We start from the raw sequence: 24,816 nt of genomic DNA on the forward strand, positions 1-24,816 counted from the left end.
ATTATGGAAACAAAATTTAGAGTGACTTCTGAGTTAATTATTACAGTACACAATTAATACTGTCTTTTTCTTTATAAAAATGTTGCTAGTATTGATATTGTTGTAGAAAAACAGGGTAATGAATTATACAAAGTTATTGAAATCATTTTTTAAAACTTAAGTAGGTTGAGGAATTGATACAAACAGAAACATAGTCCTTTGTGCTTCACTGCTGTTAAATTTTTAGTATGATTCCATCTTTTTCCTTTTAAATAATGAATGATTCTTTGCTCTTTTTGTTTTAACAAAGAAATCCCTTTAGAGTGTGGGGTTGTATTTCAGCAGATATTTTTACTGAGTTCATTCATTCATCTATTGGTTGATTGAAAAAGTATGTGCTGAAAGTAGTTTATTAAATACATTTTAATTGAAACTAGATATCACAAAATAGAAATTTCACGTTACTTGTATAAATATATGTTATAGTTTTCAAGTGTGTATTTTTATTTATGAAGACAATTGTTTATTTCTCTCTTATATATCTTATATAATAAATATAATGATAGATATTAGTAGTGACACACACACATTATGCTAAGTATAGCACTGTTGGGGCCAGTGAGATGTCTTACTGTGTGAAGGCACCTGCAGGGAAGCACAACAAGTGGAGTTTGATCCCTGGGGTCTTTACTGTTGAGGGAGAGGATTGATTCCTCTAAGCACTCATGCACACACTCACACACATGCCTGCACATAAAAATAATAAATAACAAATGAATAAATGTCATTTCCAAGCTACTGAAATTGAAAATAAAGGAGATTCAAATCCAAAGAAGTGTGTGTGTGTGTGTGTGTGTGTGTGTGTGTGTGTGTGTGTATTTTTGTAATGTTACCTGTAGCCCATTATGTACCATGAGGAAGGAGAGAGACAACACTTTTGGGTTCCAAAGGTTTTATTAAATCACCATGTAAGCGGATCACTGATTGTTTCTTCTGACAGCCCTGAGCAGGGGCAGAAGAGTTTATAAGCACAAAAATTCCAAATATTTGTTGCCAAGTTACAATTAGAATTTTCACCAACCAGAAGTCAAAGATTAGGGACTTTCTTTGTGTGTTCCATCACAGTCAACTAACATAAAATGCAAGCTTTCCAGTCCAATTGATCAGATTCATTTGTTCCTTCTGTTGTTAGGAATAGTCGTAATGTTTCCAGAGAACTAAAGATGGATAATGACTAGTTCTATGGTTTAGGGAGGAGGTTAATCAGCTATTGGAAAGTTCTCAGGTTCCCTAGGTCTTGGAAACCTCAATTGTATTTCACCCTACAGATAAAATGGAGTCTTAAGTCAAAATGGCAGTGCCTAGACCAAGGTGCTTTTTCCTGCTCCCTTCAGTGAAAAAGTAGTATTCTCATTATCAAATGTCCAAAGTTTAATTATCTGTATGGTTTTCTTATATAACTAACAGTTCATAGGTGGAGCCTTGGACACATAAGCACGGATCTCTCTAAGGTCTGAATTTTCACTCTTTAAAAAACATCCTTGGTATTAACACTACCAAGTTTCTAATGGCCCTTGCCTGAACTCAAGTTATCATTAGAAAATATGTAAATATGGCAAAAGCAGAAAGATATATCATTATCTGCAGGTTAGTGTCTGGGATTTCAGCATTTTCTTTATCTTCAGTTACAGCTGCAACTACTGTAAGACAGAGAGTTACTGGATGAAACACTGCTGAGTGGTGTCAGAAATACAATACTTTTATGAAGATGGTTTTTCCACATTGGAAACTTTCATCCTTGCATGATTGTTATTATACTGGAAGCTTTTAAAGGTATGTTATAAAATTTTAAAAATAATATGAACACAGAATTTTAAATGAATGTCTTCAATATTCATCAGTGACTTTTGAAACCAAGGTCTTTTCTTACAGGTAGTGGATGGCATCATACAGAGCACACATATTCATAATTGAGGAAGTCACAATATGATGTTTTGGAAATGAACTCATTGCTCTGATGACCTACATGGACTAGGTCAAGAGAAGAAAGATCGCTGCAGTGGATCAGATCTTAACTAGTTTGGCCATCTACAGAACCGATCAGCTGCATTATATTAATAACTTCAGTACTTCCAGATTTATTGATGGCTGGAAAGATGGTAAGTGTGACTAATTTTATCTAGATTATTTCAAATAATTTTACTATGTGGATAGCTACCAGCGTCAACATCTTTTATCTTCTCAAGATATCAAATTTTTCTAATTCTGTTTTTTTCTACCTAAAGTGGAGGCTTAACAAAACACTTTTAAGGACATTGTGATATCTCTGTTTCTCCTTTTAAATATCTTAGAATGAAAACACATATTGATATCCAGGTTGACTAATTAAAAGTAGATTTATGGTTCCAGATCAATGAATCTTTTACAGGTTTCCTTTATTAGCCAATATCACACTCATATTCATGTCCTTTACTTTGTTCCTGACAGACTTCTTTTGGCTAATTTTCTCCCAGTGGAACCATCTGAAGAAGATGCAGCTCAAAGCCAAAAGCTCCGGAGATGGCAGTGGTGTGACCCCCACAAAAGCCTTACAAACTGTGGACTGCGGCTAGCTTTCTCCTATACACCATTTTCATTCTTTTTTTTTTTTTCTATGCAGCTTTGGACAACTGGGATTCAGGATAGATTTTCAATACGTTTTGTCCTTGTCTGCTCTTGTGTCTTGATTCTTGGAAACAGTAAGTGGAGATGGAACTCTCTTTGATACTGTGTTGCCTGTTGTACATAGTCTAATGTTTGGGTCTCTGACACACCTGGAAGGTAATTTTATATAATATAAATGAAAGTCACTTCATAAGAAATTCTTATTCATAAGAAATTCTTGATCAGCCAGGTGGTGGTGGCACACAACTTTAATCCCAGCACTCAGGAGGCAAAGGCAGGCGATCTTTGTGAGTTCGAGGCCAGCCTGGTCTACAGAGCGAGATCCAGGAAAGGCGCAAAGCTACACAGAGAAAGCCTGTCTAAAAAAACCATAAAAAAGAAAAGAAATTCTTGATCATAACTACATACTATTCAAGTAGATTCGATGTTAATTTGTTTATAATATAGGTCTGGAATAAACAGATCCTAAACTTACTATAAGTTTATAAGAAGATATACAAGTATAGGTATTAATATAATTTTACAAAGAAGGGTATTAATTCAAGCTATTCAGATGTAGAAACACTTTATAGTAACTAACAATTTTAGTGGCATTCAGAAACTCATTTGAGATTTTTTAATTATTGGTTTATAATAGGAAAGGTGAGGAAATATATATGAATATGAGATACAGTAAGTATACAACTGTGCAGTATATGTAAATAAAATAATTCCAAATATAGGAACATAGGCATAATTTCAGATAAGAAGTGAGGGACTGAAAATAGTTAGAAATCTTTCTTTTAAAAATTATCTCAGAGGCGTATGGTGTTTTACTCAAGTTCCTTTGTGCACACTCACTATTTACTTAATGAAGAAGTATTATGAATAAGTGATTGCATCTGGAAACATCCCACTTCTCTCAAGCATCAGTGTTTATCCTTTTCTTATTGAAAATAGATTCTTCTCCCATACAATACATCCCAACACAATTTCTCCTACCTTCACTCCTCCTAGACCCCAGGATCCCCATTTCCTTTTCCCCAGATCCATTCTCCCTCCATTTCCTCTTCAGAAGAGAACAGGTCTCCAAGAAATAACTGCCAAACAATTCAAAAAAGATACAATGAGAAAAGGTGAAAGCCCTCATATTGAGACTGGATAAGGCTACCCTGTAGGAGGAAAAGAGTCTCTCAAGCAGGTAACAGTTAGAGATCCACCAGCTCCTATTGTTAGGAGTCTCACAAAAACACCAAGCTAATGGCCATAATATACTCAGAGGGCCTGGTGCAGACTCATATAGGCCCCACGCTTACCATTTCAGTCTCTGTGAGCTCATGTGAGCCCTGCTTAGTTTATTTGATAGGTCATGTTTGCCTAATGTCCCCCATCATCTCTGGCTCCCACAGTCTGCCTGCCCCCCACCTCTTCTGTAGGGTTCCCAGATCTGTAAAAGGATAGATGCAATGGAGACCTCCAATTTAGACTTCCTTTGCATAATGTCTGGCTGTGGGTCTCTGCAGCCGCCTCCATCTGCTGTTGGAGGAAGCCTCTCTGATGATGACTGGACAACTCACAGATCTTCTCATGTCAAAGAGATTAGAATGTAGGGATGAAGACTCCAAGGAGACACCAGCTCTACCTTCAGTGAGCTGTGTGGACGTTTTCCTTGACAATGGGGCCCTGCTGTCAATTTTCAGAGAGTGACCATCTGTCATAGCAACAGTCTGGGTTGCTTAGGGATCTCCATGGGACTCTCTCAGTCAACAACTCAGCCAAATGTAACCCAATCTTACCACTAGGAGACTTTCCTGCCTACAAAAGATGACCAGTTCAGACTTGATATGTTCCATTACTAGAAACTCTTAGTTTCCACTGAACTAGGTTTCTATACCACCCCAAGTGTCCCCCAATTCCAGCTGTCCTCGGACACTATCCATCCATCTCTTTCACCTCCCCAACCTGATCCCTCCAACTCCTGTCTCAACCTGCCCTCAGTTCATCTGCAGAATATATTCTAATTCCAATTCCCAGAGAGGTTCATGCTTCTATATCCCACCACTTTACCTAACCTTTCTGGGTCTGTGGTTTGTAGCTTGCTTCCCATTGACTTAATAGCTAATATTCATGTATAAGTGAGTATATACCATATTTATCTTTCTGGGTCTGGGTTACCTTATTAAGGATGATTAATTTCCTAGGTCCATCCATTTGCCTGAAAATTTCATGATGTCATTTAAAAAATCGCTGAGTACTACATCATTGTGTAAACATACCACATTTTCTTTATATATTCTTCAGCTAAGGGGCAACTATGTTGTTTCCAGTTTCTGGCTACTATAAATAAAGCCACAAGGAGTACAGTTGAGCAAGTGTTCTTGTGGAAGGATGGAACATTTTTTGGGTATATCCCAATAGTAGTATAGTTGGGTCTTGAAGTAGATTGAATCCAAATTTTCTTAGAAAATGCCATATTCATTTTCATTGTGGCTATACAAGTTTATATTTCCACCTGTTTCAAGAACAGGAAAGTTTGTCAGGTGACAGTTCACTCATTGAATATCATACAAAGGTGTGGGTGTCTGTTTACTTTATGTTATCAGGTACCAGGATTTTATCATGATGGTCAACTTGTTTGTTATCTGAAAAAAAGTTGTATAACTTCTAAGTTACTTATGTAAGCAAGGAAATTTACATTTTTGATCTGGATAAGTGATTTACAAATTAATTTTTGGTAGAAATAGAAATGTAATGGGAAATTACATAAAGTGAACGAAACAGGTAGAAACATTGTCCTATAACCTGTGCTCAGCGCTGATGAGTCTTCAGTAAAATACAATCTGGTAAGTCTATAAGATGAAGAATATTTTTTTTCTGTCTTACTTTTCCAAAGAAAGCTCTTATACTGATAGATTGTGTTTAAATATTGATTTTATTTTGTATAAGTTAGATAATTCATCTATTAAATAATGAATAAAATGTGTGTTGAACTTAATTTCTCTGGTCCCTGAAGTCTTTTTTAATGCAAACAAGACATCACAGAACAGAAGCTGGAAATGTTTGTAGATAACCACACAAAACAGGGTGTTATTCTCATGTCAGATAACTGACATTTTGTACATTTTAGTCACTCATATAATATTTTTCAAGCAAAGAAGCTGGTGTCCTTAGATGTTTATTTTTGGCACATGGGTAATGTAAAAAGGAATAGACAATAATTATGTTTACTGAATAGGAAGTCCTGGTTAATATATAGTGGGATATACTGTTTACTGAATGGGAAGTCAAAATGCTTTAATAAAATGTTACATGAACTTTGTGTGCTAATCTCAGCCATTTGTCTTTTGTAATTATAAAGTAACTATGGGTGATGGTGGCACAGGACTTTAATCCCAGCATTAGGGAGGCAGAGGCAGGCAGAACTCTGTGAGTTTGAGGCCAGCCTGGACTACAGAGTGAGATCCAGGACAGCCGTGCTGTTACACAGAGGAACCCCATCTTGAAAAAAAAAAAAAAGAAAAAAGAAAAAGAAAGTCATATAATCTACATCTAATGGTTTCTTTGAATTATTTATGATTTTAGGGTTTTTTTTGAGGGGGTGTTGGGTATTTAAGGAAATGGCTGGAACTTTCCAAATGTTCTATAATTGTGCTAATAACTGGCCCCCCAGTAAATGGAGCATTTCTTAGTTTTTTTTACTAGCAGTTATAATAATATTTTTAGCTTTCAGATAAAAAGAATTGAAACTTTCTTCACACTGAATTATTAGCTCTTCATTTGATAAAATCCATTAAAAGTATCAAAAATGTGTTATTTCATAAAATGCTATTTCTTTTTAAAAAATTAAAAAACTTTAAATGAAAAAAATTACATCACTTTACTCCTTTCCTTTCCTTCATCCAGTCCCTCCTAGCTGCCTTCCCTAGAGCCATTCCTTCTCCCTCAAGTCGATAGCCTCTTTGTCTTTGATTATATTTGATGTGTGTGTGTGTGTGTGTGTGTGTGTGTGTGTGTGTGCGCGCGCATGCACGCGCCCACGTGCACTCACATGAGTGTGTTTACAAGTATGTAGAAATACAACTTGCTGAGTCCACTTTGTGTAGTGGGTAGTCAATCCAGCTTTGGTTGGGAAGTTCCAACCCCCATTGAGGTTTTGGTAACTATCACGCCCACAAGGCAGGGCCAAGGGAGGGCCTGAAGCCCAGAGATCAGGACATGCTGGGCTCTCTTGTTGCTGTGGGAGCCCTGGACACTAGAGGTGGATAGAGGAGAGTTCTCCAGAGAACATTGCCAGACTACTGCTGCGTCTTTCCCAGAACCCTCAACCTACCTATTCCTTCATTTGTAAGTTACACCATTAAATAAATCTCCTTTTAACTACATGGAGTGGCCTTAATAATTTCACCAATAACATTGTTTTTTGTGTGTTTATAGTTTTAGGGTTGACTATCCTGCACTGAACAACCAGTAATGGACTCATCCTAGGGAAGTTTGATTCTCCTTCTCCCAGCATACTTCTCTCATTTCTAATAAAAACAATGACACTTGTCAATCATACATAAACAGTGATGTACTTAGTAATATACATATGCTCAATTAGACCTTTGTATGTGTGAAACTTGTAAATGAAAGAAGCAAAGAAAAATAAGAATGTACTTACAAATAGTAAATAATGCCCAAAGTAAAAATATCAAATTCAATCACAGAAATTTGTTTCTAAAAATCGTAGTCTAGAAAATATTTGCATTTTACTATTAAGTGCTCAAGCATGGAGCTGGGTTGGTGGGGGTGGGTGGGAAGGATCTGGGAGAAGTTGGGAGAGGGGAACCATGATCAGAATACATTATATGAAAAATATTTTTTCAATTCAAACAAGAAATACATGTCATCATATTCTTAACCTCCTAACTCAAAACCTGTCTTTAGTTGTTCCATTAATTACTACTACTTTTAAGTGACTGGTACAAGTATTGGTGATTGATAGCATTGGAATACAGGGAGGTGTCATTCTTTAAGCTGTGTCCCCTGGTGGGTTTAATGTGCTTCAGTGATGGCCATACACTTAGGAGTATACAAGCAACACTAAGGAGACTCGATGGGTTCAAAGTAAAAGAGGACACAAAGTTGGGTATAGTGTAGAGAGTGGGTCTTGCAGGACATGGGAGAGTGAGTGAATATGCTTGGAATACAATGTATGAAATTCTCCAAGAATTCATTAAAATATGTATTTAAAGTGACTTGTATAATTTCCTACACATACATTCTCGCTACAATATCTAGTAATGGGCCTGTTTTACAAAGACTGTAATGGACTGATTTGTTTTTAAATGATGACGTATTAACCCACAGTGAGACAGTATTTGATGGTAACTATTTAAAGGATATCAGTAAAATTAAATGAGGTTATAAATCAAGGCTCTGATCATAAAAGAACAGTCCTCTTGTGGAGAGGAGAGGCCTCAGAAGTCTCTGTGTCCTACCAGCTACTAAGAGAAGCTTCACCAGAGTCCATATTTGCTGGCCTCTTGATTTTCATGCATATCCTCTTGAACTGTGAGGAAGTAAAGCTTGGTTTTCAAGATTATATGAATGGAATCATGCCACAGAAATTTAAACAAACTAACACAGAGAGGAAAACTTAGGATAAGGGATAATATTGAAGAAATGAAATAATAAATATTAAGAGAAAATATACAAAATTTAGCTCTGTATAAGTCACCAAAACTGTGATCTTATTACCTAAATTAGACTACATTTAAAGTTATAAATAAAATTAACTATACCATCAAACATATGAAATTTTAATTGATTATAATATTCTTTAATAATGCTTATTAATAAACCAAAAGTATCTGCATAATACCTAATGGAAAAGTTGGTTCATTCAAGAGGATGATAAAGTTGACAGAGTCATTGTCTAATTTGAAAAAGGAATATGACATAATCCGAAAACAATTAGGAAGATAAGTGTTAGACATATGAGCAAGTATTGGTCACAGTTAATAGTCAAAGGTGGGAGAGATGTCTCAGTAGTTAATATCATGTACCGCTCATGTTTTCAGCACAAACATCAGACAGCTGAAATTGCCTGTAATTCCAGCTGCAGTGTAGCTATTGTCTCTGACTTCTTTGGGTACCTGCACACATGTATACATGTTGACACTCTCAGAGCAAAAGACTGGTTCTTCCAATTCTAAGGAAAGTATTATTAGAAGTAATCTCTAAAGCAGCTACATGAAAATTGTGAAGAGAACTTAAATATCAAAGGAAAGTATAAGTAATAATTAAAAATAAGTTATTTTAGCAACATATAAGAAGATAATTCTAAATGCATATGTGTATTATTTTGGATGAAATATTTTCATCTATTTTAGTTTTCATTTTTTATTAATTATTTGAGAGTTTTGAATTTCATACAAAATTCATACAAAATTGAATTTCATACAAAATTCATACAAAATTGAATTTCATACAAAAATTGGATGTGTGGTCTTCCACTGGATCATAATCAAATTATCAGGGGATATACTAGAGAAAACCAGACAGATGATGTCATGTAGGTGACAGAGACCCAAGTATTTATACATGTTACAGTGCTCAGCAGTGTAATGTCAGTTTTCATATGGAGAAACTGAGGTCTTCCCATGCAGCAAAAGTTTAGGACCTAGTAATACATATATAGAGACATAGGAATTGCATTTGTTTTCTGAACTGGCAGCCAGGTGCTTTATTAAAACATCACATGAATTTTCTATGTTAAGCTCACTCTTTCTTGTTCATATACTCTGCATGTAATAATTTATAATCATTATATATCTTCTTCCTTTTAATTATTACAATTTTATCTTTTGGGGCTGATTCATAAGGAAATGAAGTATAATTGTACTAATGACTGGTATTGCAGAAGTAGGAGTATTTTCAGAGTCCAGAGAGTTAACTTTTAGACCATGGAACCAGATGGAATATTTCTTAGTGCTTCAATGGCAGGTGAAATACTAACTTCACCTGTGACATAAATTCTTAAAAGTTATCTTCACAGTGAAACAATTTCTATGTTTTCTCATAAAATCTGTTATAATTATCAAATGTGTATTGTTAATTTAATTATATTCATTTATTTATACTTATTTCATGCACATTAGTGTTTTGCCTGCATGAGAATGTTATATCCCCTGGAACTGGAATTGCAGACAGCTGTGAACTGCCATGTGGGTGCTGGGAATTGAACCCAGGTCTTTTGGAAGAACAGCCAGTGCTCCCAACTACTGATAGCTTTCTTTTTTTCTTTTTTGTTTGTTTGTTTGCTTGTTTTGAGACAGAGTTTCTCTATGTAGCTCTGGCTGTCTTGGAACTCACTCTGTGGACCAGACTGGCCTCAAACTTAGAGATTTGCCCTCCTCTGCCTCCTGAGTACTGAGTTGAAAGGCATTCTTATTTATAAGAGGATTTCATATTTCTTGTCTGTTGAATGAAAGTACTGACATATGTTAATAGTGTCACATAAACAATGGTATATCATCTAATCCATAGTACTGTATTAAATAAAGTATCTTGTTTGAGCTTTTCATGTGTGGGACTTTAAGCTATCAGATACAAAATAAAATTAAGTACCTAAAAAGAGTAAGTTATAGCCAAAGGGAAAAAGTCAAATTAACTGATTTGAAAAATATTGTAAAGATGTTTAAAGGTTATAGCTAAATATATATCTATAAATTATGTGTTTGCATTTTTTAGACAATGTATTTTGGTTATATTTCTTCCTTTATCCAAACTTCTCCCAGATCTCCCTTCACCATCCACCCAATTTAATATTCTTTCTCTCTCTTTATTAAAAACAAAAACAAAACCCACAAAATCCCCAAACAAAACCAACTAATCAATTAAACAAACAAATTATGGAATTCATTATGTGTTGACTAGCTATTCCTGAGTGTATGGCTTTCCCTAGAATGTGGTCTACACAGTATCACTCCATTGAAGAAAACTGATTTTCCTCTCTGAAAAGCTATAAAATGTAGATAGCCTCTTGGTTAGAGATAGGACTTTAAGTCCATTTTCCCCTTTACATACTGAGATTTTTTTCTGGTCTGAACTTGTGTCAGCCTTGTGCATACTGTCACAGTCTCTGCGAATTTATATATGTACCAGTCCTGCCGTGTCTGGAAAATACTGATCTTTAGAGTCCTTTACCACCTCTGGCTCTTACAGTCTGTCCACATCCTCTTCTACATAGATCCCTGAATCTTGAAGAGAGGGGGGTGATACAGGTATCCCGTTAAGGATACAAACTCTGAAGTCTTTCCCTCTCTTCTTGTTCTGTTGCGGGTTTCTGTGTTAATTGCCATCAACTGCAAGAACCTTCTCAGATGAGGGTTTAATGATGCACTGATCTATGGGTAAAGCAATATGTTATTAGTCGTCATTTTATTGTTATGTTCATTTATCAGAAAAATAATTTTTCCTTGTGCTTGTGATCTATCTGGTCACAGGTTCTTGGTCTCATTTACAAATCAGGTATGGGTTCCATTTCCTGGAGTTGGCCTTAAAAAGAGTAGTTGGTTACTCTATAACTTAACTCATGTCACTATTATACAAGTGGGCATATCATGCAGGCAGGTTGTACGTATATCTCATGAAGTTTAGAATTGGGCAAGACTGATGATTACTTAACTTCTAGAAATGATCATTAGTCTATAGGCTTGAAGTTTCCAGCTGAATAGCAGCTATATCTCTCCATACTATATGCCATAAGTGTGTGGTGTCATCTGTAATAGGGTCCTTCTGTGAAATTCTGCAGGGCAATGAATAGCATTAGCAGTAGCCTGTAGTGTTTAGGGGGTTTATACAGCAACTCTTCGGCAAACAACTCAAAAAAGATGTAACTCACTAGGTTTTATTTCATATGATGCATACGATGTGTAGTTGGGTCATTATATGGTAACTTCACTTAAATTTCACATATATATGTATATGTATATGTATATATATATTATATTATATTAGAAGCATCAAAGATACTTTATGCTGGAGAGGATGTGGAACTAGGGGAACTCTCCTCCACTGCTGGTGGGAATGCAAGCTTGTACAACCACTTTGGAAATCAATATGGCGCTTTCTTAGAAAATTGGGAATCAATCTCCCACAAGATCCAGCTATACCACTCTTGGGCATATACCCAAGAAATGCTCAATCATACCACAAGAGCACTTGCTCAGCTATGTTCATATCAGCATTGTTTGTAATAGCCAAAACCTGGAAACAACCTAGATGTCCTTCAACTGAAGAATGGATAAATAAATTATGGCACATATACACAATGGAATACTACTCAGAGGAAAACAATGACATCATGAGGTTTGCAGGCAAATGGATGGATCTAGAAAAAATCATCCTGAGTGAGGTAACCCAGACTCAGAAAGACAAATATGGTATGTACTCACTCATAGGAGGATAGTAGATATGGAACAAGGATGACTGAACTGCTACTCACTTCACCAGGGAGGCTACCTGTAAAACAGGACCCCAAGAAAGACACGAGGATTGCCCAATGACGGAGAAATGGCTGAGATCTACATGAACAACCTAGACATGAGTAAACCAAACAATTCTGATGAAAGTGAACAGATTCTCATTTTGAAGGCAACTCTACATTTTAAAAAAGTAAATCTAGAGGGACACTAGTGGAAGAGATTTGTCCCGACTGCCAGCAGGCTGGGGCACAAGAAAACGTCAGCTGCAAATGGCACCCACAGGCTCAAGTTTCTACCTGAAACCTGGGAATACTGCAAGTGACCAGGGTTAACGAATTGGTTCACTAAGCTGGACATTGGTGGTCCACAGGATGTGATACCCACGTCAGGTCTCCATGGGCACTGCATGTATGTGGTGTACAGATATGCAGAATTTAACAGAGTTCTCTGGAGAAAGAAGACATGATGTGGGAAAACAGAAGATGTGTAGGACAAAATCCTGACCAGCCATCCACACATCCCTTGGACCCTGGGACCCTTCAGCTTTAGGCAACCAAGAGAATACTAGTGATTTCAAGAAAACAGAGCAGTTTCATTTTCTGAATAGTAGAGCCTCATAAAGAGAAATTTTGCCAGGCATAGAGATGCTCATTTAATGCCAGTGCTTGTGAGGCAGAGGCATGTTGATCTTTATGAATGCAAGACCAGCTTGGACTATATAGCAAATTGCAGGCAAGCCAAGAATTTGTCTCAGAAAAAAAGGTTCAGAAATTATTAAATCCAATTTCAGAAAACCTCTTGGCTGTACATACTTTATAAAAAAATCAACATGACTAAAGAGTGTAGTTATAATTTAGAAGGGAAGTAAATAAAATTCAAAATGGCTTGTGGATCTGCAAGGAATGGGAATGAGTATAGTAACTTTTTTTTATTAACTTCCCAAGGAATCATTAAAATATTATTTTAAAAAAGAAGCATCTGCAGTAGTAGTTTTCAAGGGTTTTTCAAAAGGCCTTCAGATAGATATCTCACTCAATATCGAACTTTAAACTGTCTTTCCATTCCCATCTCCATTTAATGTTCCTATTCTAATTTCTGTCTTTACTACTTTATAAAATTGGAAGATACCCTACCACATCCAGGTGCCCTCCTTTATTTTATATATAGTATATAATAAATAAATATATACACGTGCATATATGTAACAATAACAATTAAGATGAAGTCATGAATTTGTAAGGCAGGAACATCCATGGGAGGAGTTGGGGGAAGAGGGAAGATTTACAATGTTGCAAATACACTACTCATATATGATATTCAAAAAAACTTTTTAAAGAGTGAAAAAAGAACCAACACACACACACACACACACACACACACACACACACACACACACACACTCATGTGTGTGTTCCCACCTTTCTGACTTAGAACAACAACCTCTTGAATACAACACAGCTTACCAAAACGAGCCACAAAAAAGATAGTTAAATCTTCTGTTGAGAATCCACTTTGCAGGCCATTAATTCTCTACATTGTTTCTTGTTGAAATTTTTGTGTGGGCCATTTCCTGATTAGACACTGAACCAATTAAGTGCAGGGATAATAACAACTCAATAAAAGGAGTGTGTGCTAGATGCATAAAGGACATACTTAGTGTTAGAAGGCATAAATATGTATAGTGATGACAAAATTGATGAAATCTTTGTATTAGAGGAATTTGACAATACAATGAGAAAAGACAAAAATATTAAAATTCAAAGAAAATGACAAGAATGATATATGTATCTTGTAGTAAATTTGCTTGTGATTGCATACTGCAATTCAAAAATAAGTGGTATATGAATTTATCAAATAGAATCCATAAGTTAACAGTACTGCTATGCACTAGCAAAGGCTATTTAGGATATTTCATATAAAACTGGATGTTTTCACAATAGCAACAAAAATTTGAAGGGACCTAGATAAAACATCAACCATCATATGTTATTGAGAAAGTCATTGAATTATAATGATGAGCGTAAAACATACTCTGTTCTTTCAAAGACGTTCATTTCTGAAGGTAAATTTAGTGTTGAAATCCTCATTCCCAATATAATTCCAATGAAAATCAAAATGGATTTCAGAGTTACATGTAAAATTCCTGGATATATTTGGTAAATGGTGAATAATTGAACACATAGTCAAGCCAGGAGATAAATTTTTATCAATATTGTAGTCTGGAAGGCTGGGGCATAGAAGGAAAGAATTTAAATCCTAGTAAGTTTTCCAAGGTTGTTGTAGGAAGTTTAACTAAATGAATTTGTGTCTCATAGTTGCTTAGAATTTTTTTATAAACCAAGTGAAACATATGGATCGTTTTGCTGGTATCTGTAGTTTGTGTCTATTTCTACAGCTTGTGAACAGGAAAAATGTGCAAGACTAGTTTTCTGTAGCTTATTGTATAAATGATTATCTTATCTGGGGTTTTCCAGAAGAAAAAATAAAATAAAAGCAAAAACATACAATAACAACAAAACAAACAAGCAAACAAAATAGAGAAGGTTTTGAAAGGAAAACTTTCCATAGAAGTTCCTCCAAACTTTTCTGCTTGTCTCCAATATTTCTGGCAAGATTAATTCTTGGTGACATTGAGACATTTGGCTCATTTACAGTGGTCTCAAGTTCATTTACTGTAACCGTGTCTAGCATCTGGTTCATTTGAATTGATCAAGTGTAGATGTCATCTAATATTTAAAATTGAAAGAATGGAACAGGAAGAAAGTGTCTAAATTGCTAGATGAAACCTAATCTGCAGTTGATTTGGACAGTTTATCATTACCAAAGAATAATGTTTTAGAAATAATTGCATTCATGCAGAGGATTTAAAAATTCTGTAGTTTTTCAATTAATACCTTCCTTTTTTCTCCAAATTCCCAGAAATTAAATCTTCTATAATATGGATAATAAACACAAATAAACACACCCCTGCGACCTACAATCTACCACTGTTTCCATCTGGATTCTTAAAAGTTCTAAGAAAATACAAACATGAAATTTTACTCTATATTTCCCAAAGTGATCCTCAAAGCAAGAGACATTCCCCTGCCCACCACCAGCCTTTCACGTGTACTCAGACTTCTTACCCCGTAATTCTCAACAAGCACCTCTCTCAGGCTAACAGTAATGGAAAACTCTCTTCCAGTGATTAATTAAAATTTAATTCTTCAGTACTGATAAAGCATTTCACAGATGTTCCTGAAATCTATTAGTTTTTAATTAAAATTTGCTGCCCCACAAAAATCTCACACTAATTACTTTGGAAACTGAATCCTTCACTATAAGAAGAAATAATCTCAATAAATCATACTGCTTTTTCAAATATAATTTTCTTTGGTGTGTATGTAGCTGAGTGTATGTATGTGTACTGCATACATATGGGAAACCTGGAAGGTCAGAAAAGTTGTTGAATTCCTAGGAACTAGGTTTACAGAGGGTTGTGAGCAACAGCATGGGAGCTGGGAACTAAAACCAGAAACCAGGTCCTTTGCAAAAGAAGTAAGTCCTGTTAAGTACCAAACCATTTCTCCAGCCCTAAAGTATGATGCAGAAGACATATTCTAATGCCCCTTTTAGATTTTCTTAGTAAGAAAATTTTGTCATTACAAAGTTTCAAATATCATGTTCTAAATTGTCTTGACTAAAGAATAACTTAAATTGTATTTGAAAATATTGCTTGACTTCTGTTTGATTAACATACTACCTATTTCTCTCTCTCTGTCAAGGAGAGCTGCCCATAGGTAATGGAATGCATCCCAAGAGAAAAACATATGTTGCAGGAATTAAAGGCAAGGTGAGAATGTCGTGTAGCATTGGACTGGACTTATATTTCATCTGCAAAAGAAAATTAAAGTTGTCATGTATTTTTCAAAACCCAGAAAAATGTGCATTGGAAGTGATATAATTTACTGTTTATCAATCATCTATCTGTGTACCAGAATTCTCTTTAAAATTAAGTGTCTCAGAGAGGAGAGGTGTAATCAACCACACGAAGTCAGTATTATATGCCTGTTTATTTATAATTTATTGTATATTATATTAATTTTCATTTAGCTAATCTAGTGTACTGATTAAACCAAATTTAAGCATCCTTAAATAATATAATCAACCACAATTTTATTTATTCCTTCATGCCTAAATAAGTATTTCTGTGGTGATAATTCCAGGTATATATTTCTATTAGTATTTATTTTATGATATTAGAAGACTCCCTGACAAGCCAATTTGCTTACAAGTGTCTTAGGTCAACTGAGCCACCTGGAAAGGACACAATTCAACTTGTTGAGCTGCCTGTAGGTTATTCAATGCACTCTAGGTTTCCAGCTTTTCTGAGCTGTCACCCATGTTGGGGTGGGCTATTGGTGATGTAGCTGTCTTTCAGTCAATTATGTTCCTTATAGTAGCCCTTCATCCATATTCTCATTAGTTTTGCCAATAAAACTAATTGGTTGAGCAAGTTGAAATTTATCTGTACTTTGATCTATCACCAGTTCTATATATAGGGTGAGTGGGTATTTGTTCACACCCGACCCCCCAGGAATAATGTCACAGAACAGGATTTAAATTCAATCAGAAAGTAGTTGGTTACACCAAAGAGTGTGTCGGCAGCACTATGGACTTGATAGGTTTAAGGAAAAATGACACAAAGTTAGTTATGAAAAGTGGGGGCTGGGAGGACCTGAGGGGGAAGGATAAATAGGATCAAAATATAATATATGAAATTCTCCTTCCTTTTTTAAAATCCTGGTGTGATTACACACCTGACACCTGGGAGTTGAACCCAGGTCCTCTGGAATGTCAGTCAGTGCTCTTAACCACTGAGCCATTTCTCTCCTCTGTATAAAATTCTCAAAGAATTAATAAAAAAAATTTTAAACATGGATTTTCAGTGACAGTGGGTCACTCAAGTGATGCCCAGATGACTATGACTCCTCTGCAAATTTGAATTTTTCTATCATGGCCTAGTACCGAGTTTCAAAATTTTACTAGCTGGTGTGATGAACCCTAAAATTATGCATAGATTTGCAAAAAAATGCAGCAACATAATGCAAAGTAGTATGCATACTTTGCTTCCCAGGAAATGAAACTTTAACATCCACTGCAATATCAACCTTGAAAAATGAAGAGATCAGAGATCAAAGCTTGAATTTCATTAATAGGTGCTTATTTGATCTCTTTTAGGAATATTAAAACCATTATTGAAATCATGCTTTATTATTATGGTATTGTCCTTTTCTGTTTGACATTAGTCAAATAATTAAGGAAAAGAACTTTTGTACATGTCTAGTAACCAAATGGTGAAATATTAGGTAATCAGATTAAGAATTTACAGCCAGAGATATTAGGCCTGGCTTCTACCTTCTTCAACAATGATGACTTCCTTACTCCAGCACCAAGAGAGCTAAACAATTACTGAATGAAGCCTCTGAAACCATTAGCTCAAATGATTCTCTCCACTTATTATGTATATTACCTCTGATTATTTTGTTACAGTTACAGAAAATTAATTAACATAGGACTGTCTTGCTTCCATTTCATTGGTGTGCTTGTATTTAGGAATTTTTCCTTAAAAATTGCTTATGTTACCCCACCCTCATCTTTTTTTTCACTTTCATCTTATCTTCCTCATAAGGAATGGCATTTAAGAATTTTCAGAATCTGTATGATTCACTAATTTTTCTCAGTACTACTTCGGGACAGAGAAGTTAGGTTCAACCCTTCACAGTTAATATCCTAGTCATTCTCTGCAGTATCTAACATTTATAATGCTTTCTACTCTCTTTCCTATGTAACTTTCTGTAGGCAGTCTATGCCTCATTTCAAAAGGAATCAGTAAGCTATGCTGAAGTTATAGACAGATGATCCCAATTTTAGCCCCATGACTGCAATACTTTTCCAAACATGAGCCTGTATGGATACTATTTCTTTGCTCCTCAGCTTCTGTTTGACAGAAACTAGGGAAATATTTTTATATATAATGCCAAAGAAGACCTGAAAATCAACATCTGAATCGATGGAGTCTGGAAAGAGACACAGTCAGTGACAGCTGATATTCATAAGGCCAACCCACAAGAAAAACATCCATCTGTTGAGGAAACTCATGAGCAAGCCTTATGGGATATATTGCCCATGGGTAGCTGGCTGTCAATCAGCACTTTATTTATTAACCAATCAGAGCAACACATTCACAGCATACAGAGTGATATCCACAGCAACTCTCTTCTTCTTTGATTATGTTACTTTGAGGAAAACCAGCTGCTGTATTGTGAATGATCCCAGGGATGGGCTATGTGACAAGAAAGATTCTTTGGTCAACATGCAGTTAATATCTGAAGCCTGACAATACCCAACTGAGCTTGAAAGTGTATTGACCTGCACCTTCTGCTCTCAGTGATCCCAGTGAGATTGTGGCCATATTAAAAAGTAGAGGCAGTTGTACTTAGCTAAGTTGTGCCTCAATCCTATTACTTAAAGCTACCAAGTTTGAGAGAGTAGTTTGTTATAAAGCCATAAATAATAAATGCACCAAAAAAGAGGCTGCATGATGTGTACTCATCAATAAACATCAAATAGTAGATTCAAAAACATAGATACAAAACCAATAGTTTTTACTATAGGAACTTTATGTGGGTAATTTGATTATGGCCTTGTCAGTCTGCGCAAGACTGTCTAGTATCTGTCAATGACAGTAGCATGATTAATAAGAGAAGAATATAAGTCAACTGAATCTCCTGTTTGAGCTAGACCCCATGGACTAGAGGGAAACTGTATATTCTTCTTGCTGTAGATCTTAAAGACAATGTAGGCCTGAAGAAATCAGGACAAAAGTTGGACATCTCACTAAATAGAAAGCCACCTCAATAGTTCTCATAACCTCAGGACAGGTAGGAAAGGCAACTCCATTTAGTTTTCTAAAATCAGATATCAATACCTGTTGCCTGAAATTGTCTGACTTACTATATTTATTCAGCTCTCTGAAGCTCATCCTTACCCTCAAGTTAAAATTAAGAATAACAAACTATTGGGGATGGTGGCACAGCCTTTAATCCCAGCACTCAATAGCAGAGGCAGGTGGATCTGTGAGGTCAAGGCCATCCTGGTCTACAGAGCAAGTTCCAGGACAGCCAGTGCTACATGGAGAAACCCTGTCTTGAAAAAACAAAAGAAAAAATAAAAAACCCTCCCATATCACAAATAAATGAACCCTCATGTTAGGCATCTACTTTGCCTTACAAATCAATTCAAAGGATAGTGGCTTTTCTCTAGCAAACAGAAATACTGTTGTCTTTTGCTGTTTCTGTGAGTTGTTTCCTTCCTCTGAGAGCTGAAACAGTTGGAAAAGCAAAGGATAATTGAAACAGCTCTATTTTTCTATATACTATATTTTTATCCAAGATTGTGACTCAGAGCCCCTGAAACAGATACAAGAGAAGTTCTCTGATCTAGCCTTAGTTTCTAACTAATTTAAGTCCCATGATGTCAAGAGATAACATTGCTACAAGTTCACAGATTTTAATGGCTCTTATTTGCAAATATAGTTTTTAAGGATTCCTTATTCTGCAAAATGAAATATGTATTCTCATGCTCTGAGAGTGAGTGTTAGCTTTATAGACAGAATACAGTTAAGAAAAACAAGGATTTATAAAAAAAATCAAAGATTGACCAATGAGTATTTGATCAATAACTGATCAAAAATAAAAAAAATGATTTCAATTTTTTTTTCAGAAGTAAAATTTGAGGGACTTTTTCTCTTAAAAATCATATTTATGAAAACTGGCCAGTTGGAGGGATTTCCTCCTCCTCGTCTTCCTCCTCCTCCCCTCCTCCTCCTTCTCCTTTTTTTGTACTTCCCCTGTCTTCTATCCACCCTCCTGCTAATTTTAACAACTCTGTTTGGAGTCATGATGTGGAGTTACAGCATGTTTATTTGGTTTGTTGAGCTTGGTGTAAGAACTCAGTTTAAACCCAGGCAACTTGGAGGCATGGGAGAAGCTCATAATACCAAAAAAGTAAACACTTACAAGGTTCAGAATGCTCCTGGGATGCACAAGGCTCAGGTCCTCTCTCCAAGGTTATTTAAGTAATAACAATCACTGGGAAGGGGAGACTTTCTTACTGTTGAGCTACTAACAAATCTAACATCTTTCCTAAGTCCTGACTGGCACTGAGATAGGCTGCTCATGGATGCATCTATCCAGAGACACCCATGTTACTGTAAGTCACCTCTGACCCATCCTCCCACAAGCAACCCAAAGAAACTCATTGGTTCACCAAGCTGGATATGGGTGAAATCATTTATTTGGTCTATATTAGCCTTTTATCTGAGCTGAACATCTCCCCTGGATTACATCCTTCCATCAATGTTATTTAATATTGACATACTAATTGTGAAAATAAATTATCATGGTAGGTAGATTATATCCTACCCACTTATGTATGATGTGTCAAGCTATCAAATTACGAAATGTAAACTTTTTTTCACCTTCATAATTACATCTTCTCCTAAATCCATTATTTTTGATGATTACAATGCTTCCCTTAACCACATCATCATTTTCCTCCATCACTTTTATTCTGTAGATGAGAGTATAAAAATAATCACCACCAATCTATGCTATATGAAAAAGTAAAGTCAAAAAGAAAAAACAAAACTTAGTAAAGATATATAATGTATGTAATTTATAGTAACTTCCAAATGGCTCTAAAAGGACCATCTCTGTCAAAGATATATATAAGTTCTGGGTTAAATTTGAAAATCCCAGAACTCTACAGTTGGTGGAAAATAAACGTGGAGAACTTGTTAATGCTTTTTGGAAAGCTAAGCAGATAATATAACAGGAAACAGAGACTCTGACCCTGAACTGTGTCCTCAGTTCCTTCAGCCCAGTAAGTATATGGGTGTCAGCAAGTAGTTACTGCACAAAATATAAAATAAAAACTATATATGGTCTTATAGCTCAATGAACTAATCTTGGCAACTATATTTTAACATTCCATCAAACGTTTCATTTACTGTTTAACATTAATCTAAGGTCTTACATATGAATGCAGAAATTAATTTAAGATAATATCCCACAGAAATAGTCACTGTTATATATTAATTTTTGTTTTGAGGCAAGGTCTGTCCATGTAGCTTTGGTGGGCATGGGAATCACCGTCCAGCTAAGCTGACCTTGAACTTGAAGTTCTCCTTCCAGGTGCTGGGACACATTCATGCACTATCACACCTGACAGCTATCTGTCTCAAGATTCTTCTTTGGTTTACTTGAGCAAACACATTTACATTTGTGTGTTTTATATGGGAATAATATTACTCTATTAGTAGTAAACCAGGTTAGGAGGTTTTGAAATTTTAGGTCAGTAATACCAAATCTTATAAAGTAAAGCATGTCAGAAAAACATCAACCCCATCTCCAAAGCAAACACAGCAAGTTTGCTTAATCTGTTGGAAAATAATCATTATTGGATGAATTTGTAATTTTTTTTCTTATAGAAAAATGTTCTGAAAAAGCAGTTTCTATTTGAAATATTTTAAGATTTTGTTTGTTTTCAATTTAGGAGGGAATTGTCACTGTTGTTGATAATGAAGATGTTATTTTTATTTGTATTTTACTGATAAGTGTACTGAAGTAACAAGCAGTTGTAAAAACGTCCATATTACAGCTGTGTGAAGTCAAGTGCCTGGTTTTCCATTTTTGTAGTGTAACTTCGACAGCCTTCTCTAAAACCAATCATATTACCAAAATTGAAAAAATTAGAACTCATAAATAAACCTATTTTAACATCTATTAATCTTAAAAACAAAGTCATCAAAATCAATTACATAAAAACTGAATATTTATATAGGAAGCCTTAATTCCACAGTAAGAAACGCATGTTCTTTGAGAAATCTTTGGAAAACTGTTGGGGCTAGAGAGTTAGCTCAGAGGTTAAGAGCACTTGTTCTTGAAAAACACCTGGGTTTGTTTCCCAGCCCCCACACGGAGGCTCCCACCCTTTAGGCACCAGGCACACGTAGTACACCAACATACATGAAGGTGAAACACTCATACACATAAAATAATAAAATAAATTTTAAAAGAGTTTAACAAAGATTTTTTTAAAACACTGTTTATTATTTGAATAAAATATATTTAAATATTAACTCTACCTAAGAGAATAATTATATAAATATCTAACTATGGTACATATATTTGGAAATATTTATATGTTACATATATTTATAGTGGACCAAATGGCTTGAAGTGCAAAAATGAGTACTTTAAACTTAATGTGATATTTTTAAAAATAGTCTCCAATTTAGAAGAGTATAGTACAATGATTCGTCTATCTATGAGGGATGCATAAGAGATGAGGGCGCATGTGTGGGTGCTTTTGTCAGCTTTTGAGGAAAAATTATGCACAGGTGATAGGTGTTTTCAGCAGTTGTCAGACTTCATAAAAGTATTAGCCTTCCTGGTGTCCCATGCAAAGGTCTTGACAACTTGGTTAGGAAATTTTCCAATTTTTTAATACATCAATCTGTCATTTAACAGGAATCCATATTGGTAATAATTTTATGTATAATTAAGATAGAATAAAGGATTTACAAACTCATTGTATATTCTCTGTACTGAGTTTTAAAATTTTAATAGCAAATCAGTAACATGGATGAATACAAATTATGGTGGGCCTAAGCAAGAGGAAATTGGTTTAAACCATAAAACCATGTATTTGTTTATTTGCATGCTTGCAAATGAGAAGGCAGCTTTCCTCTAACCTCAGCCCTGAAGTACACTAGTACTTAAAAGGCTGTATAAGTAGAAATCCACTTGAACTGTTTCGCAAGCATTTTTGTTTCTATAAAAACAGCACCAAACTCATTCACCAGCACATGGGGTTGCTTTCAAATTTGACATTGGCCATGGCATTTAAACACAGTGCGATCTTCACTGACCATAAATGAAGAGCACAGCGATGTGTTCACAGAATCACAACCAGTGATACGAGAGCTACATTTCGTTTTTTGTCTTTTAAATATTATTTGCTGAGACGTGATGAGTGTTTTTCTCAGAATTGCCACCATGGCAATGGTGGCAGAAATTACTCTGGGAAGCTTTGCCAATGTCTTCATTGTTCTGGTGAACTTTACTGACTGCATCAAGAGAAGAAAAATCTCCTTAGCTGATAGAATTCTCACTGCTCTGGCCATCTTCAGGATCGGTTTTCTCTTGGTAGTGTTAATGAATTGGTGCTCAACTGTGTTTAATCCAGCTTTATTAACTATACAAATAAAATTTATTATTTGTGTCACCTGGGCTGTAATCAACCATTTTAATACCTGGCTGGCAACTATACTCAGCATACTGTATTTGCTGAAGATAGGCAATTTCTCGAACTTGCTTTTTCTTGGCCTGAAGAGAAAAATTAAGAGTGTCATTGTAGTTGTTCTTTTGGGGAGTTTGGTGATTTTGTTTCCTAATCTGGTGATGGGAACCATATATGGGAAAATCCAAGTAGATGGTCACAGAGGCAACTTGACTGGGAAGCCCAAACTGGCTTATGTCGTAAACCATCATACACTTTTGATGACATTCACTCTGAACAATGTCATTCCCTTTACCACATCTGTGATCTGTCTTCTGCTGTTAATCTATTCTCTGTGTAAACACCTTCAGACAATGAAGCTTTACAGAAAAGGACCCCAAGATCCAAGCACTACAGCCCACATTAAGGCTTTGCAAGTTGTGATCTCTTTTCTGCTGTTATTTTCCATGTTCATTCTATCGCTAATCATATCAGGTTACAATTATATGACATCTCTGGATGAGCCAGTCCACCTGATTTGCCAGGTTATTGGGACCTTGTATCCTTCAAGCCATTCCTTCATACTGATATGGGGAAACAAGAGGATTAAACAGGCCTTTGTGTTGGCAATGGTGCACGTGCGACCAAGGCTCTGGCTGAAAGAAACAAAACCTTGAAGTCCTTCAGCCAATATTAGAGATGTGCTGTGACTAGTAGCAGAGTCGATGGCATTTTATGCTTCCTATTGCTTTTGAAAAATGAACTGTGTGTGAATTATTTCTAAAGAAATTTCAAGAAAGTATTTATGTCTATGTCAACAAAATTAGAGATTATTTGTGTTTGTGGACATGTATAAAATATATAAGAAAATGTGTCTATAGCATTCCCTTAATATTATTTTCATAAAAACCATGGTATAATTCAAAATAAGCTTCACATTCTTCAGAAATATGAAGCCAGGTATAACTGATACAAATGTTTATTTATCCTCTACATAATAAGTTTAAATATTATTTAAAACTTAATTTGTTTCAAGAAATCATTGCTGTTCTCATTTTTCTTTGTACCACATGTATGTATCAAATATTTTTACATTTCTGATAAACTGTCTAATGCTGGTCAATTCTAAATATGGATACATATAAGCAAAACTAAATATGCTTAGTAGGTTGTTGTTGTTGTGTGTGTATGTGTGTGTGTGTGTGATGATAATTATAGTGAAAGAAGATTCTGAATTTAAGAGGGATTGGTGGGAGGAGATGGGACAGAGGGAGGGTAAAAATGATACAAATACAGTACTCGTGCATGAAATTCTCAAAAACAGTAAAACTTTAAATTTAAAACAAAATGTATTTATGTCCTGGAATAAAAGTTGCAAATTTAAGCACATGTGTATTAG

General features: G+C 35.3%; 1 protein-coding gene across 1 annotated transcript; it reads left to right on the forward strand.

The window, feature by feature from the left end:
• The first annotated feature begins 1,591 nt into the window (after positions 1-1,591).
• LOC114688064 (taste receptor type 2 member 136-like) lies at positions 1,592-24,094 on the forward strand. The gene is given in 4 exon segments (XM_028862674.1): positions 1,592-1,681; positions 2,015-2,138; positions 2,467-2,547; positions 23,052-24,094. Coding segments are annotated over 4 exon segments (1,338 nt in total).
• The last annotated feature ends 722 nt before the right edge of the window (positions 24,095-24,816 follow it).

This window comes from Peromyscus leucopus, chromosome 3, assembly GCF_004664715.2.
Source record: "Peromyscus leucopus breed LL Stock chromosome 3, UCI_PerLeu_2.1, whole genome shotgun sequence".
In the NCBI taxonomy this organism is placed as follows: domain Eukaryota; kingdom Metazoa; phylum Chordata; class Mammalia; order Rodentia; family Cricetidae; genus Peromyscus; species Peromyscus leucopus.